Below are 18417 nucleotides of genomic sequence, written 5' to 3' on the forward strand. Positions count from 1 at the left end.
CAACTTTAATAGTTTATTAATATTTTAAAAATCATTTTATTGGGAGCTCTTAGAGAGATCATAACATCCATAGTTCAATCACATCAAGCAGTGTTGTACAACTGCTACCACAATCCGTTTCAAAACATCTTCTTTCTTCCTGAACTCCTTGATATTAGCTCTCCTATATCCCCTCCCTCCCCCACAAGAACCTTCATTCATTCATTCATTCATTTTGCTTTATCTTACACCGTCCACTATATCCATTCACATACAATTCTGTTGTTCATGCCCTTCCAGTGGGGTTATACAATCATCAAGAATATCAGCTGACCACCCCCACGCCCCATCCCCAACCCCCTCCTGTACCCTCAGGGCTGATGTTTGGGGTTGGAAGGGGATGTGAGGAGGGCAGTTTGATCACCTTGCTGCCATCGACTGAGAATGTCTTCAGAAACTGACTTAGCTCGGTGTCCACAAGAAGACATGCGCTCTGCTCGGGATCTCCTCCGGGCAGTTCATGGGTCTCGGCCTGCTTCCGGACCTCCAGCTAGCAGTCACAGTCTCTGGATTTTCTGATCTTTAGTTCTGCACCGTCCGCCATCTCGCGTCCGTCAGCGCAAATGCACTAAACCTTGCCACCATGGTGTCACAGTGCCAGGTGTAATCGTCTGTGCTGGGGAGGCACCTGGCAGGGCACCTCGGGCAGCAATAGCAGCAGACGCTGCTACGCCCAGTGTGTGTGTGTGTGTGTGTGTGTGTGTGTGTGTGTGTGTGTGTATTACCTTTTATTGTGAATTAGATGAAGGTTTACAGAGCATATAATCAGGTTTACATTCAGCAATTCATACACATTTTGTGTCAACTCATCCATTGCAAGCCCCTCACTGGACCACAACTTATCCCATTTCCCTTTGTGGTTCCTGTGCCCATCCCTCCTTCTTCAATAGCCCGTTGTACTTTGTTCTGGTAGATACAGCCCCGCCATCTTGAATCATTAATTACTCTGGCTCAGGGGTGACTTCTGTTCAGAACCTGAAGGGCGACCAAGGGCCATAATCCAGGTTTATTGGCTGATAGGAACTGGTGAAGCTTCAATGGTTTTATGTTCTGTTTTGTTTTTAATTATTTTTTTGAGGAAAATCGTTGCTTAAGGCTTCCATAATTACTGGAGTAATCTGAGTGTTCCTACTTCTTTGCAGTTAATTAGTACTTACTGGCTGCCAATTGTATTTGGCTTCAGATGAAATTTAAAAAAATAAAGGAAACCTAAATAAAATAGGTGAAAGTTCCCTGACCACGCAAGTCATTCAGGTGCGCACGCGCACACACACGCACGCCACAGGCACCTGAAAGGTGCTGGACAGCACGATCAATTTCTATGTGTTTCATATTAAAGACGGCGGGGGTTGGGCTTTAGCTCTAGGGGTTACTTTGTAAGCATCGGACAGTTGTCTTAAAGAAGACGCGCGCCCCCACACCCCATGTCTAAAGTTCACACTTAATCCTTCATAGAAAGGAAAAACTCATGATAAAGATAGTTCTGGGCAAAGTCTAATGATCAGGTCAGATTGTAGTCTGTCGAATGCAGGCTTGAAGCTTTAATAGGCCAATACGAGCTGATTTAGGATGGTGAACAGTAACGTGTCTGTGGAAACAGGAGCGGTGAGTTTTATGACCCCTCTGTGAGATCCTGGGACGTCTCAGGTCTCTGAGCCTGAGTTTCCTCATCTGGACACAGGAGGCCTGCCAGGTGAGCTCCGAGAGAAAGCTCTGCGGAGTGACAGACTCGGACGTCTAGGACTGTACAGACCTTAATGGCATTCCTTCTTAGAGGGCGGCTTTAAAGGAAAATAACTGTGGGGCTCAAGACACTTCCTTTTCAAAGAAGCACCTTTCCCTCACCTCTGCTCCCCGCCCCAGCCCTGGCACATAAGCCAAGATTTCCTCATTTTGATGGGCCCAGGGAGGAGAGACTTCAGAGGAGCAAAAGCAGGACTCCCATTTTTCCATGGAGGATTTAAAAGCATCTCCAACGGAGAGCCTGTGTGTCGATGGCAGAACAAACAAAGCTTGGAGGGATTTCTTGTTTTATTATTATTGTTTTAATATGTGTTTAGTGTCTATTGACTTAGAAGGTGCACTAGGCTGCTCAATCTCAGGTCTGGGGTAGAGAGGAGGCAGTCAGCTTTCCCAAAAGGTTGATTACAGCTTTGGACACCCAATGGGGCAGCATTGCGTTGCTCTGAGCCAAAATGGACTCAGTAGCAGTGGGGTGTGTTTGGTTGGTTTTTGTTCGGTTTTCTTTAGTCAAATGAGTGCCATTGAACAAAAATGACGGTTAAAAAAAAAAAGGCAGTCCCAGGTCTGTTTGTTTCTTTTTCTTTTCTCCCTGCACACAAAGGGAGAGGACAAAATCCTAACTTTGTGGGAACAGGAAGGGCCCTTCAACACTGGGCTCCTAGCTTTCACACCGAGCCTCAGAAAGTCCCTCTGCGATTGTCCTGTGGATGTGTCTGTTTCTGGTCTGCCTGGCGCAAATCACCAATGCGCTCTTCGGGGAGGGCTGCAGCCTGCTTCGCTCTACCGTTCACCCCGTGTTTGTCCCTGTCACCAGCCCTGGAAGGAAAGCGGTGCCAGGCTCTGTCCTATTAGCTCCATTGCAGCCAGCCCGCTCATAAATAACCAATTGTCAGGGATTTTAATGGAAACCTTCTGGAAGCCGTAAATCTTTGCTGTTCCCTCCTGCATCCTCTTCCTCATTTCCATCACAATATCACTCCAGAGGGACTAGGGACCAAAGAGTTAGCCTGGCAGGGCAGATTGGTAGGACACTGGGGAAAGAAAGAGGAGGGAGGGGGGAGGGGGAAAGAGCTGGGACAGTTGGTCTTGTGGAAGCATCTGCTGAGTGATCACCTGAGCCCCAGGGTCTCAGACGGGGGAGGGGCGCTATAGCCCAAGGCCACCTGGAGGGAAGAGGACCCGAAGACAGAGAGGGTTCTGGAAGAGTAGCAGATGGGCCAGTCCTCTGCTCAGGCCCTTCATTCCCTTTATTCCCCGCAGGGTGAAGTTAAGCAAGGCTTTCTGTGTCTGTGTGGGGCTGAGCAGGCCTTTGTTCCCAGCCTTCTGCCTGGGCAGGTCAGGCAGGTGAAAGGGAGATTTCCAGTCATTTCCTCAGTACCCTATCACAGTGCCGGGCTGACTCCCAGGTACAAAGTTTCCCATGAACCTGCTACAAGTTGACATCTTTCAGGAAACATCCCAGGCTTGTCCCCGACATGCTCCACATCGGAGCTGTGCATCCTGTCCTCTCTCCTTAGTCTGTTCCCAGTCACTAGCAGCTTCCCAAGAAGAGACTGTTTCTTTTCTTCATCCGCGTCCCTCCTCTTTGAGCGCACAGCAGGGAACTCCACCCTCGCCTCTTGTTGTTAGATACCTGGGAGTGGGTTCTGACTCACAGAACAAGACACTGCCCAATTCGGTGCCACACTTGCGTGATACTGTTCTTATATTTGAACCCATTGTTGCTGCGGGGCATGGTGTTAATCCATCTTGCCCAGGTGCTCAGTAGAGAGTAAGGATCCACAGTATTATTCCTTTGAACTTGTTGTTAGCTCGGTATTAGAGCTTAACTTCTGAGCAATGGTTTTGCAGCTGGCTGTGGTTTACAGTAGGAGCCTTAAATCCATTCTGAATCTTCACATACATTCTGCCTCCACTGAGACCTTTGTTTGCTTCTCCAACTCCCTCACCCTCCCTATCTCCAGCCCCCCTACCCCCCAATAAAACCCTTGCACCAGGTATTATCTATTCATCTACTCCATCTGTGCTTCACAAACTGGAAAATCCAACCGAAACAAAGTAAAAGGGTAAGGATAAAATAATAATACAAAGATAAAAATACAAATTAAAAAGTAAGAAAGAAAAGACCACCATCAGTATTTAGAAGGCCAGGGAAGAAATTTTTGTCATGGAACAAGCAAGAAATACTTGCACATAGAACAATTTCAGGTTGGGTCAAGCGGGAGGTCAACTGAGCAAGTACCAAGTTCAGTCAGAATCATCACGAGCACAATGATCCCTGTCTGATAGTACAGCTGTTGGAGACCCTTGTCTGTCGCTCGAGGGGATCTGTTAGGCAGAAATGGGAGTTAGCGGGGGAAGCAAGTGGAAAAATATCCTGAGCAAGAGAAAAACACTCTGAGGACCTGCTGAAAAACCAAACCTCCCCCTCCCCTTTGGTGACCTTCCAAGCCCAGATGCAGGAGGCTAACTGTAGTAGATAACATTGAATGCTGTACCCCGCCTTGCGGACAGCCAAACTGGAATGGAAAATCCCCCAGCTCCTCCCTCCCCAAGGCCTAGGCTATAAAACTCTTCACCTCTCACCCAGACAACATGCCTTCTCTAGCCCCAATTAGGGACCTGTGAACCTTGCTCTGAAACAAGCCTTTAAAACTGTTTCCGCTTTTGCCTTCTTTCTTTCTGTTGCCAAAACTACCTTACCCTGCAGTGGCTTGATCTGCAGATGGGTGTTGGGCTCCCACTGTCCTCCATAGCCTTCTACCAATTGGGCGTTCACAATTTAGGCTCTGGTACTTTTCCCTTTGTCATATTTGAATTTTGCTATTGTCGTCTTTGGATCACACAAGCTGGTGTGTTTTCATCCAGATGGACTTAGTTGACTCCTTACTTAGATGGCTGCTTGCTTGACGACAAGCCTTTAAGACCCCAGGTACTATTCCAATTGATAGCCAGGCACCATCTACTTTCTGCACCACTTTGCTGTAGCTCCCTTATCTTCAGGGACCATTTCATGAAGGTGAGTACTGAGCAGAACCATGTGATCAGAATTAGCTGTTCTTGGGTTGGGGCTAGAGGCAAATGGAGCCCCAGAATCCATCTGCTTATCCCTGGGATATCCACAACTCAGATTTACTATGGTGGTCCGTATTATGACAAAGCCAAAACCCCATAGGACCAACAACAGCAACAAACCAACTAGCAGACAACAAAAATAAATAAAAACAAACAAAATAAAGGCAGGAAAACAAAAAACCATAGCAACAGAAAATTAAAACATAGTCAAACATCCCCCCCTCGGTATAAGGCAATTGCCCTGGTAACATCATCAATTTTTCCAATAACACAGCACTCCACTGTCGGCGTGGAGTCTATGCAAGTACGGTTGCACTGTGAGCCACAACCCCTAAGTTGTTGCTCCACACAGACCGATCTTCCATTTGATAGAGTTCTGTTTGCCCTAAGCATGGGGATTATTGCCAGGGGGGAACTTCCTGGATCAATTCTTCCATGTTCAGATCCCTGTCCATCAATAGTATCCACTGGAAAAGTGAAAGGGGGTTACTAGGACTTCCTTAACCTTCCCTGAGAGGGGCAGTCACCTGGGTGTGCTCTTGAAAGAAATTGGAGTACCCAACTTCCCAACATGATCACTGAAGACAAAATGGGTGCATAAGCAAATGTGGTGAAGACAGCTGACGGTGCCTGGCTGTTAGATGAAATAGCATCTGGGGTCTTAAAGGCTTGAAGTTAAACAAGTGGCATTCTAGCAGGAAAGCAACAAAGCCCACAAGGAAGAATTACACCAGCCTATGTAATCATGAGGTGTCAACAGGATCAGGCATTAGGTATTAGAAGAGTCAAAACTATCATATTGATATGAATGAGTGGGGTCGCAGTGGAGACCCAAAGCACATCTGTAGACAATTGGGCATCCCACCCCCCACCCATCACGACCCAGTTCTACATTAAACATTTGTCTAGACTGGAGCATGTACATTGGTATAGATAAGAGCTCCCAACACACGGAATCCAGGACAGATAAAGCCCCCAGGAACAATAATGGGAGTAGTGATACCATGAGAGGGTAGGGGGAAGGTGGTGGGAGAAGGGGGAAAAAGGGGGAACTGAACGCAATGATCAGCGTATAACCCCCAACCCAGGGGGGCAAATAACAGAAATGTGGGTGAAAGGAGACAGCAGACAGTGTAAGATATGAAATAACAATAGGGGGAGAGGGAGGGAGTGGAAAAATGAGGAGCTGATACCAAGGGCTCAAGTAGAAAGAAAATGTTTTGAGAATGATGATGGCAACAAATGTACAAATGTGTTCCACACAATGGATGGATGGATGAATTGTGATAGGAGTTGCATAAGCCCCCAGTAAAATGATTTAAAAATAACAATAATTTATAATTTATCAAGGGTTCATGAGGGTGGGAGGGAGAAAAAGAAGAGCTGATACCAAGGGTTCAAATAGAAAGAAAATACTTGGAAAATGATGATGGCAACATGTGCACAAATGTGCTTGATACAATTGATGTATGGATTGCTATAAGAGCTGCAAGAGCCCCCAGTAAAATGATAAAACAATTTTCTGGATAATTTTGTTTTAAGCTGAAGAGCAGACCATCTCTAACCTTACCTAAGAGCAAAGTAAATCGCTTTGGGGCATTTCTCCTGCTTATCGGTTCAGGTAATTCTTGCATTTGACTCAAAACAAGCAGGGGGTGCCTACAATGAGGTCAGAGAATTTGCATTTATAATAGCGGTTCTCAACCTCTGGGACTCTTTCACAGGGGTCGCCTAAGACCATCGGAAAGCACATACCTATTTCACAATATATAATGACCTTGTTTGTGATAATCACTATGCTTTAATTGTTTAATTATGGTCAATTTGTAACAATGAAAACACATCCTGCATATCAGATGTTTACATGATGATTCATAACAGTAGCAAAATTACAGTTATGAGGAAGCAAAGAAAATAATCGTATGGTTGGGGTCACCACAACATGAGGAGCTGTATTAAAGGGTGGCGGCATGAGGAAGGTTGAGGACCACCGATTTATAACAAGCCCCCCAAGTCATGTTAATACTGCTGGTCTTAGTGTTTCGTTTCAGATGTAATAATGAAATATAAAGATCTAATGAACTACCTTAAAAAAAGGAAATTGGGGGGCAGGGAATGTATGAATGTGCTTTATACAATTGATGTATGTATATGTATGGATTGTGGTTAAGAGTTGTATGAGTCCCTAATAAAATGTAAAAGAAGAAAAGAGAAAAAAATGATTAGGGCAAAGACTGTACAGATGTGCTTTATACAATTGATGTATGTATATGTATGAACTGTGAAAAGAATTGTATGAGCCCCAATAAATTGTTAAAATTAATTTTAAAAAAAAGAAAAAAAAAGGAAATTGGAGTTGTAGGATCTTATAATCAAGGGCCTTATAATCATGAGTCATACCCTAACTGCCTTGGTTGGAGGGTCCTGAACCAAATGTTTACACTTCCCTAATCTATAGTGGCATAGCCTCTTTGGGAAACAAGGTGAACCTGACCCAAGCCAGGAGATTTTCAACAGCCTTACTGCATGTGAAAGTTGGAGGATGAATAAGGACCGGGCGAAGAAGAAAGGAATCTGTCTTGGAGGAAATACAGCCAGGATGCTCCTTATGAGTGAGGACAGAGAGGCTTCATCCCACCTCCTTGGATGGGCTCTCAGGAGAGACCAGGCTCTGGAAAAGGACACCCGGCTGGGTAAAGTACAAGGTCAGTGCAGCTGAGCAGGAACTGCAACAATGGAGTCAAACGTAAGAAGAGCGGTGAGCATGGCGCAGGACCCCGCGGTGCTTCTGTGTACACGGGGTCCCTAAGAATACGAATCGCCTGGCCAGCACCTAGCAATAAGGTTACCCGGATCGCGATTTAGATCTTAATCCCAAACTCTTCCCTATGGCGTTTCCTGTGTCTGTGGCTGGCATTTCCCCTTCCTCCGTCCCTGTCCTTAAGTGGATCCCAACTCCTGCTGTTGTTGGGGGCGGTTCCATAGAAGGAAACACTGCCAGGTCCTGCCCATCCTCACAACGGTTCCATTTGACCTCGTTGTCGGGCCCGGTGTGCCACCCCATCTCCTTAAGGGTCTTCTTCCTTTTTTGCTGACCCTCGACTTTACCAAGAACGATGTCCTTTCCCCAGGACATCCATGAGACGAAGTCCTGCCATCCTGGCTTCTAAGACTGACTCTACTTCTTCCCATATTGATTGGCGTCGTCTGGCTCTCTTAGGGTTTCCGAGACTCGCAGACCTGTCCCTTGTGCCTGCCCCAAGCCGCAGGAGCTGGGGGTCAGCGGGTGCGGACACGCCCCCTGGTCCCCCGCGTTCCCGCAGCGCCTGCGCAGGGCGCTCCGAGGGGGGAGCCCGGCGGGCTGGGGTCCGCGCGACCCCTACGTCCCTTGCGTCTCCCCGGACAACCTCCGGCGCTTCCCTAGCGGAGCTCCGGGGGCGGTTAATTGCATCCGCAAGGGCGGTGGGAGGCACAGCAGCCCCCCCGCAGGGGCCAATCGGAGGGCCAGGAGGCCCTGTATGCAAATATGAGGGCCAGGTGGGCCCGAAGTTAGGAAGAGGGCGGGTGGGGGTGGGGGGTTGTCTGGCAGCCAATAGGAGTGTGTCTCCCTGATCCTTCCAGGAGGGGAGCTGCCAGTGGGACTGCGAGTGAGACACGGGCCCCGCAGGGCGGGGGCGAGCGGGGCATTAGGAGTGGCGGGTAAGAGCGCCCCAAATCCCGGCGACAGCCCCGAACCGTGACGTCCCCACTGAAAGCCCGAGTCTACAGCACCATGTTTTCCCACCCAGGGCACCTCCGGGCCCCCTGGGTGGCATTCTAGGGCACCCAGCGACTCAGCCTCACGGCCACTGCGCCTCCTCGTCTCCCGAGCGGGGCTCAGTCCCTCGGGCTGCCCCGGCGCACCTCTAAGATACCCCACGCGCACTCCCTCTTTTCACCCTCCAGGCCCTGTGCCAGGGCTTGTCCACACCCTGCCCTTCTCCGCCCACCCAGTACTTCCTGTGCCCTATCCAACCCCCGCCCCCTACCGAACCCCTCCCTTCCCGCCCTGTCCCGGTTTTCCTGGACTAGCAGTCGTTTCCAGACCTGGGGTTTCTGGGACCACGCCGCTCTCTCTGCCCACTCCTTCCTTCCCCTTCATTGCGCCCTTGGCGTCCCCTTTCTTCCTTTGTGGAGAACCCTACCCCCGATTTATGCCCCACGCAGTCTTCTGCAGACGCCCCACGCTTCATGGTCTCTCCCCTCCACTTGTTACTTCTCCCCATGCCTGAGAGAAAGCGCCCAGGCTTGAGAAACAGTTCCCTTGGGATTTGAACCCCAGGAAAAAAAAAAGTGTAACTCAAGTTTGGGCCTGAAGTGGGATGGGAGTTCATGTTTCTCAAGCACCTGTTCTCCCAAGGCACGTCAATAGGTTATTTAGTGTGTGTGCCAATCTTTACCACCATGTTCTTTTTTCTTTCTTTACTGTTTTTTAAAATCCATTGTGTTTCTATTATAAAAGATAGCCCTATTTGGGGCCAAGCACTGCTTTTAAAAACATGACTAATACGAACCTTTGAAAGAATCCCTTGAAATGAATTCTTATTTGCCTTTTACTTATAAGGCATCCTGGTCGGGGTCATTTTGCTGATAAGCAGTGGGCGGAGCTGGGGTGCGGAGGTACTGCACGTTGAGGTGACAGAATGACTGCCTCTTCCAATCTTGCTGCAGAACTCGGTTCCTCGAAGAAAAGATGGTTCCCAGCCAGAAAAGCTCTTGAGGATCTCAATGAATGTGGCCAATCCTTCTCTGCATTTCTTATTGGCAAAGCTTTTGGACAGGTGAGTGACCCTCCTCTTCTCTTGTTTGTCCATGTTTTACCACAGACCCCTGTTGGTTCGGAGCTGAAATTGTTTGTTAGGTGTGGGGGGAACCAGCCCCCCACAACTAATCAATGGTTCGGTAAACACAATTATATGGTTAAAATACATAAAGATTGTGGTAAAGTCATGGAAGGTAGGAGAGCTAGGAAAGAGTAAAATGAAAGAGTCAGACATATTTCATAGTAGCATCCTCGCCTTCTGGACAGCCACAACCTCACCAGCCAGGTCCACGCCCAGCGTGAGCAGAGAGGCCAGGAGGAGTCTCTCTTTATTTCTGGCCAAGGCCCATGTATACTTAGGGGGTGTGATTACAGGGAACCACACGTCACAGGAAGGGGCTGTACAGTGAGCATAAGCGTGACAGGAAGGGGATCAGCTAAGGTGCACACTTACTAGGAAGGGGAGGGACTAGGGGTATACATGTGACAAGATGGGTGGGCCCTAGATTCATGATGGCGGCCTAACCTTGGTCACCTTTGAGTGGGCTTGACCTCCCTGGGCTCTCCTTCCGGGAAACAATCTACTATGATTCTTTTCAGAAGGGAGTGAGCCCTACTTAGGGTGGGCCAGACTACACTGTCTGGTTGCTCTAAGTGGCCGATAACCCTTGGGGGGGGATAACCTCTGACCTACTTTCATGGACCTCCAAGTGTTTACCATGTGTAGCAAGCAACTAAGTTTGGCATATGTTTGGGGGAGACAACTTGGGAGAAATCTTTGTGTACCCCATAGTTAGGTGCCTTCGGTCCCCCCTCCTAGTGACCCTACCCCATGTACGACAGAACGCTGACTGGTCCTGGCCATCCTCACGCCTGTTACGTCTGAGCCCATGATTGTAGCTCCTGTCCATCCTCTTTTTTGCTGACCTTCTACATTACCAAGCCTGTTGTCCTTTCCCAGGGATTGGTTTGTCCTGATAACACGTCCAAAGGACAGGAGGCAAAGCCTCTTGAAGGAGCATTATACACCCTTCTCACTTCAGCACAAGAAGACGTGCCAAACTGCCAAGTGGAGGGCAGCCAAACAGAAGAAGGGCCTTGACAAGGTGGCTTGACACCGTGGCCACGGTTACAATGGGCTCAAGCATAAGACCAAGTTCCAGGATAGCGCAGGATCAAGTTGTGCTTCACTCTGTTGACTGTTGGGTCACGATGAACTGGAACAGGCTTGACAGCATCTAACAATGAAGTGCTCCTTTCCCTGAGGCCTCCAGATGGATGCTTACGGTCGGAAAGAAAGGCCAAGAGATGAAAAATAGGGCAAAGGGACATCTATGTGAGGGAGAGAGGGAGACCACAGGCAGACACAGAAGATGCTCTAGAGCTCTATGCATCAGGACAGATTGGAAACAAAAGGTTTCCCTCAAGATTAGAGGTCCAAAACAAAACAAAAAACCTGGCTAAACCTTGAAATATAGTTCCCCTATCATTCTTATCTGAATCAACTACCAATCAAGTACCAGATTAGTCTTTCCTCCATTTATAGGATACCCACATTAATTCAGCTTTGCAAAATAAAGCACGCAACATGTCCCATATTCTGCCTCTTCCCTTAACACTTCCCGAGGCAAAGAGCATAGTGAACCTGTGTAGCTCTTCGGAAGTGCAAATGAGCCAAAAACAAACAAAAACCTGAATATGTGTGCATGGAAAGAACTCTGGTGGCTTAAGTTGTGGTTATGCATTGGGTTGTTAATCACAAGGTCAGCAGTTCAAAACCACCTTTCACTCCTTGGAAGACAGATGAGGTTTTCTATTTCTCTAAAAGAATAACAATCTCTGAAACCCACAGTTGCAGATCTACCCTGTCCTATAGGGTCCTTATGTGTCAGAATCAACTCAGTGGCAGGGAATTGTATGCCTGGAATTATCCTATTGTTCACTCCTTCCCCCTGGTGGCCAACAAAAGCCTTTTCTGCAGTCAAAACAGGAAGAATGCTAAGCTGCACTGAAAGCATGGGCCAAGAAAATTGGAATACTTGGCCAACCCACTAAAAGAGATCTATAGTTGTATCTATTCCAAAGAAAGGAGACCCAACAAAGTGCAGGAAAAGGTTTAAAGTATTGTTAATTTCACATGCAAGTAATTTTAAAAATTTAATTCAACAGCAGTTGCAGCAGCACATCCACAGGGGGGTGCCAGCAATTCAAGCAGATTCAGGATAGGATGGGGCAGGAGAAATACCATTGCTGATGTCAGATGGGTCTTGGCTGAAAGAAAAAATACAGGGAAGATGTTTATGTGTGTGTTATTGACTTTGCAAAGGTATTCAACTGTGTGGATCCTAACAAACTGTAGCTGACATCAAAAAGAATGGGAGTTCTCGAACACTTAATTATACTCATGTGGAACCTGTATATGGATCACGAGGCAATTGCTAGAATAGAACAAGGGAAGATTGAATGGTTTAAAAACAGGGACGGTGCGGATCAGGGTTTTATTATACTTTTTTCAATCTGTACGGTGATGTAGTGGATTACGAATTGGTCTGCTAACCTCAACCTCAGTAGTTCAAACCCACTAGCCTTCCCATGGGAGGAAAAGGAGGCTTTTTGCTCCTGTAAAGATTTATAGCTTCAGAAACCTACAGGGGCAGTTCTACCCTGTCCTATGGAGTCACTATGAGTCACAATTGACTCCCTGGTGGTGGGTTTCTTTGGCTTGGAGTGTGCTGGGCAAATAATAATGAGAAGCAAAACAAAAACAAAACAAAACAATGAGAAGCTGGACTCTCTGAAGAAGAACATTGCATCAGACTGGAGGAAAGCTCCTTCACGACCTGGGATAGGAAGATGAAACAAGCTTGCTGGCTGAAAACCAAGAGGAATTTGATGAAGATACAAAACTCCAGTCTGCAATATGGATGTAATGAAAGCAAACTACTCGCAGTTGGACTAACATAACATGATAAACAGATAAAACTTGAAGCTGCCAAGGATGTCATTTTGCTTGAATCCACAATCAGTATCCATGGAGGTGACAGTCAAGAAATAAAATTAGCCCGCCCCTGCGCTGAGGACCTGGCCAGGCAGTCTGTGTCCAATTGCTCCTGTGGCCAGATGGCTGAGGGAGATCCAGCAGCTAACCAGAGGCAGAATGAGGAAATTGAAGCAATGGCTGCTATAAATGGCGATGAATGGTGTGTCGTTGATGAGTGTGCCAAAATATTTTGTACTAGAATTAGTGACACTACAAAAAATCCCAAATGGATCCTTTGCTTGCAGGTGCTGCTACCGAATGAATACCCAAGTACAGCTCCACCCATTTATCAACTGAATGCTCCTTGGCTTAGAGGGCAAGAACGTATGGATTTATCCAATAGCCTTGAGGAAATATATATCAGGGGCAGCAAGTGAAAAATAGCATACAACCCAATCCACCATCATCCTGTCTATTCCAACACATAGTTAAACCCAATGCTTAACTCAACACACCACCAACATTCCTGAAAAATATTACTAATGTAATACTTATATTACACATGCCAATATAGCTCTTACTCTTTGTAAACTTTATTATGATTCAAAATGTTATAACACTTCTGGTGGTTTGTCATTGTTTGAAATAACACTTGGTTTTTATCTCAACAAATAAAAGATAAACCATCATATGAAGGGAAAAAAAGAAATAAAATTAGTCCCCCCACCCTTTCCGTACTCTCAAGGAATCATTACTCCCATTACTATTTCTAAAGGGTTTATCTATCTTGGATTTCATGCATCAAATGATCTTAATTATACAACTGAACATATGCAGGTCTCACAAGATTAACGAGGTAAAACTAAGACTGTAATCGCAAGGAGAGGGAATATTAAAGAAGTAGAGGGGAACGAATGACACACTGATAGGTGAACAGATACATTGGCTGGAGTAAGATACAGCAATATAAAATATAATATACATAATATAACAAGGGTTCCTGGGGGTGGGGGAGGGAGGGAAAAAGGGGGAGCTGTTATCAGAGAGTTCAAGAAGAAAGAAAATGTTCTGAAAATGATCATGGCAGCACTTGTACAATTATGCTTGATCTAATTGAACTCTAGATTGCTATAATATCTGTAAGAGCTCCCAATAAAATGTAAAAAAATATATAATAAATTATATATAATATAATATATTATATATGTAATATCCAGAGCTCCCAATAAAATCTAAAAATATGTATATAATAAAACGAGGTATTGCACTGGGCAAATCTTCTTCAAAGGACTCTTAAAAGTGTTAAGGAGCAAAGGCGTCCCATTGAGGACTAAGGTGCCCCAGGCCCAGGCCGTGGTGTTTTTAACAGCCCCGCAGGCTTGTGAAAGTTGGCAATGACTAAAGAAGATCCAAGAGGAACGGATGCCTTTGATTATGGTCTTGACCAAGAAGGTAGACATTAACATGGGTTGCTAGAAGAACAGACAAATCTGCCTTGCAAGAAGTACAGCCAGAATACTCCTAAGAAGCTAGGGTGATGAGACTTCATCTCACCCACTTTGAGCTTGTTACCAGGAAGAGCCAGCCCCTGGGAAGGAACAGGGTGCTTTCTAAAGCAGAAGGCTGCCCCAATAAAATGATTTACAAAAAAACAAAACCAGAACACCATTGAAAACAAAGGGAGCCAGCCCTCAAGGAGATGGGCTGACACAGTGGCAGTGACAATGGGCTCAACCATAATTGAGGCTGGCACAACCACCACCACCGGGATTTAGTCGGCAGCTTCTTGTTCGGAAGACTGCAAGATCCAACCCCATATAAAAATGCTTTAATGAAAAGCTGATGTGTTTTCACTGTCCTAATTAGCATACTGGGAAAGGTAAATGGAATGTCTGTGTCATTAAGGAAAACTGAAGAGGCTGCTGGTCATGTTTGCTACATTGGTAGTGCAGTTTTAATTACTTTAATTCTCCAAAGCATTGAGTACACATTCCTTCACCATCTGCCCACTGGCCTAGTGTAATGGAAGGAGAATTAAAGGGAGCAGCAGATCAGGGCTTGGATCCCGGCTCCACTGCCTGCTTGGCTTCTGTGCAAATCCTCTCCCCCACGAGGGCGTGGTCCTCAATAACCTCACCTCAAAAGCAGAGGCATTGAATTAGACTCTCTCCAAGATCCCTCCTAGCTGTAATATCCAGGGATTCCCTAAGAGTGTAGCAAGTGGTCTTATAAGAACCTGGACATTGGTGAAAATAAATAAATGAAAGATAGTGACAATAAATATAAAGCAGAAGCAATTGTTAGCACCTTACCCAGGTTACAGAAAATGTGGGCAGATTGGGGCCCTTTCTTAGAAATGGGCTCTGAAAGGAGATGGTTTTTAAGACAAGTTGTTTGTTGCTGTTAGATGTCATCGAGTCTCTTTCAGTCCATGGCAATCCCATGCACAACACAAGGAAACACTGCCTGGTCTGCAGCATCCTCACAACTGTTCCTGTGCTGGAGCTCATTGAGGCAGCCAGTGTGTCCATCTGCTTTGTCAAGGGCCTTCCTCTTTTTCGCTCTCCCGCTACTTTATCAGCATGATCTCCTCCAGGGGCCAGTCTCTCCTGACAACACGTCCAAATGCAGCTTCATGGACAAGTTCCGCATGAACACGACGAAGTGTTCCGGAATTCCTATTTGTGTTAGTCCAGGTAGACCAGAGAAACAAATCCAGAGAGACTCATGTGTGTAAGAAAGAGTTTTATATAAGGAGTAATTGTCTATTAAAAAACATCCCAGCCCAGTCCAGATCAAGTCCAGAAGTCCAATATTACCCCATATGTCAATACTAGTCCATCAATTCCTCTGTAGACTCACGCAACTATGCAATGGTGCTGAATGCGGGAAGAGCCCAGACCAGTGGGTGGAAAGTCTTGTGGATCCAGTGGCAATGGAAGCATTTTAGCACTGGCGTGAGTCTCCACGTGGCTTCTCCAGCTCCAAGGCTCTGGCTGACATCAGCATAGCTCCACGCGGCTTGTCAGCAGGAACATGAAGCAGAGAGTGTCTCCTGCCTCCAGGGAGGAATACGGGAGTTCCCAGAATCCTCAGAAGGCCATGCCCACACAGAGGCCTCATTGGCTATGGCCTGATTGACAGGCTAGACTCCACCCCTTCGCAAGTCGCCAGGATATTATGTAAGGGCCACACTATTCTCAAAGTTCTCCATAGTTTGTTATGATCCACATAGTCAAATGGCTTGGCATAGTCAATAAGACACAAGTAAACGTCTTTTGGGTACTTTCGTTTTCAACCAAGATCCATCTGACATCAGCAATGATATGCCTTATTCCACATCTTCTTCTGAATCTGACCCGAACCTCTGGTAGTTCCCTGTCAATGTACTCTTGCAGTTGTTGCTGGATGATCTTCAACAAAATTTTACTTGAATGTCATATCAGTGTTACTGTTGTATAGTTTGAGCATTCTGCTGAGTCACCTTTCTTCGAATGGGTACAGATATGGATCTCTTCCAGTCAGTTGTTCAACTAGCTGTCTTCCAAATTTCATGGCATAGACAAATAAGTGCTTCCAGTGTTTCATCAGCTTGTTGAAACATTTCAGTTGGTATTCCATTGATTCCTGGAACCTTGTTTTTGACTAATGCATTCAGTGTAGCTTAATTTCTTCCGTTAGCACCATTGGTTCTCGCTCATATGCTACCTCCCGAAACGGTGGAATGGAGACACGTTCTTTTTGGTACAGTGACTGTGTGTTCTTTCCATCTTCTTTGGATGCTTTCTGCATCAATCAATATTTTGCCTATAAGATCTTTCAATATTGCAACTGAAGGCTTAAATTCTTTCTTGAGTTTTTTTAGTTTAAGATATGCTGAGCCTAATATTTATATAAAGAGTAATTATATATATATATATATATATTTAAAACATTTTATTAGGGGCTCATACAACTCTTATCCCAATCCATACATATACATACATCAATTGTATAAAACACATCTGTACATTCTTTGCCCTAATCATTTTCTTTTTTTTTTTTATCTTTAAAAAAATTTTTTTTTAATTTTAACAATTTATTAGGGGCTCATACAATTCTTATCACAGTTCATACATATACATACATCAATTGTATAAAGCACATCTGTACAGTCCCTGCCCTAATCATTTTTTTCTCCTCTTTTCTTTTTTTACATTTTATTAGGGACCCATACAACTCTTATCACCATCCATACATATACATATATCAATTGTATAAAGCACATCCATACATTCCCTGCCCCAATCATTCTCAAAGCATTTGCTCTCCACTTAAGCCCCTTGCATCAGGTCCTCTGAGTAATTATATATTAAGAAAACATCCCAGCCCAGTCCAGATCAAGTCCATAAGTCCAATATTAGCCCATATGTCCAGAACCAGTCTGTAAATTCCTCTTCAATCTTTTTTTTTCCTAACTCTAGGATTGTATACATTTCATTATAATACTTTACCTTGTCTTCTGGAGTTGCCCTTTGAGATTTTTTTGTCCAGCTCTTTTATTTCATAATTTCTTCCGTGTGTCTCAGCTATTCTATGATTGCAAACAAATTGCAGTCTCTCCTGACATCCACTTTGATCTTGTCTCTCATTCTTGTCTTTTTAATGGCCTTTTGCTTCCTTCGTGAAGGATGTTCTTGATTCCATCTCACAGCTCCTCAGGTCTTCTGTCATTCGTGCTTAATGCAGCAAATCTGGTCCTGAGATGATCTTGACATTCATTTGGGATGGGCTCAAGGTCGTATTTTGAGTCTAGTGAGTCTATTTTGAGTCTTGTTTTAATTGTTTTCAGCTTCAACCTGAACTTAGCATAGGAGCAATTGATGGTCTGTTCCACAGTCAGCCTCTGCCCTGGTGTTAGCTGCTGATTTTGAGCTTCTCCGTTGCCTCTTCCCACAGATGTAGTCAATTTGATTTCTGTGTGTTCCATCTAGAGAAGCCCATGTGTATAGTCACTGTTTGTGTTGTTTAAAACAACCTATTTGCTGTGAACAAGTCATTGGTCTTGCAAAATTCTTGCAAAATTCTATCATGGGATCCCCAGTTTCATTTCTATCACCAAGACCATATTTTACAATGACTGTTCCTTTTTGTTTCCAACTTTTGCATGCCAATTGCCAATAATTATCAATGCATCTTGATTGCATGTTTCAACAATTTCAGATTGGAGATGTTGTAGAATTCTTCAATTTCTTCATCATTAGCTCTAGGGGTTGGTGCATAAATTTGACTAATGGTTGTATGGATTGGATTTCCTTGGATGCAGACAGATATAAACCTATCACAGGCAACATTGTACTTTAAGATAGACCATGAAATACCACTTTGATGATGGACACAGTGCCACTCCTCTTGATTGCTTCATCCTGGCACACAGTAAACCGCACGATTTTCTGATTCAAAATGGCTATTACCAGTCCATTTCAGCCACCGAAGCCTAGAATATTTATCTTTCTGCATTCCATCAAATTTTTCCTGACTTCCAATGTCTTACTTTGGACATTCCAAGTTCTGAACATTAATTAATGTGTGCCGCTGTTTCTTCTCATTTTGAGGTGTGTCCTCTCCTGCTTTGTAATCCGGAAGCTCTGCTGAAACCAGTTCACTGTGGGTGACCCTGCTGGCATTTGGAATACAGTGACATCGCTTCATATCACACCAACACACAAGCCATCACCGCAGTATGGCAGACTGATGGACAAGTGGGAGTAAGGAAACTAATGTGGTACCCATGGGTGCT

General features: G+C 45.3%; 1 protein-coding gene across 1 annotated transcript in view; it reads left to right on the top strand.

Annotated features, from left to right (window-relative positions):
* Nucleotides 1-18417, top strand: part of TTLL6 (tubulin tyrosine ligase like 6) — a 94212-nt gene that overhangs the window by 13333 nt on the left and 62462 nt on the right. Inside the window, 2 exon segments of the mRNA XM_075559640.1 lie at nucleotides 8181-8319; nucleotides 8479-8593. Of these exon segments, the coding sequence (XP_075415755.1) occupies nucleotides 8181-8319; nucleotides 8479-8593 (254 nt within the window).

Source organism: Tenrec ecaudatus, chromosome 10 (assembly GCF_050624435.1).
Source record: "Tenrec ecaudatus isolate mTenEca1 chromosome 10, mTenEca1.hap1, whole genome shotgun sequence".
Taxonomy (NCBI): Eukaryota; Metazoa; Chordata; class Mammalia; order Afrosoricida; family Tenrecidae; genus Tenrec; species Tenrec ecaudatus.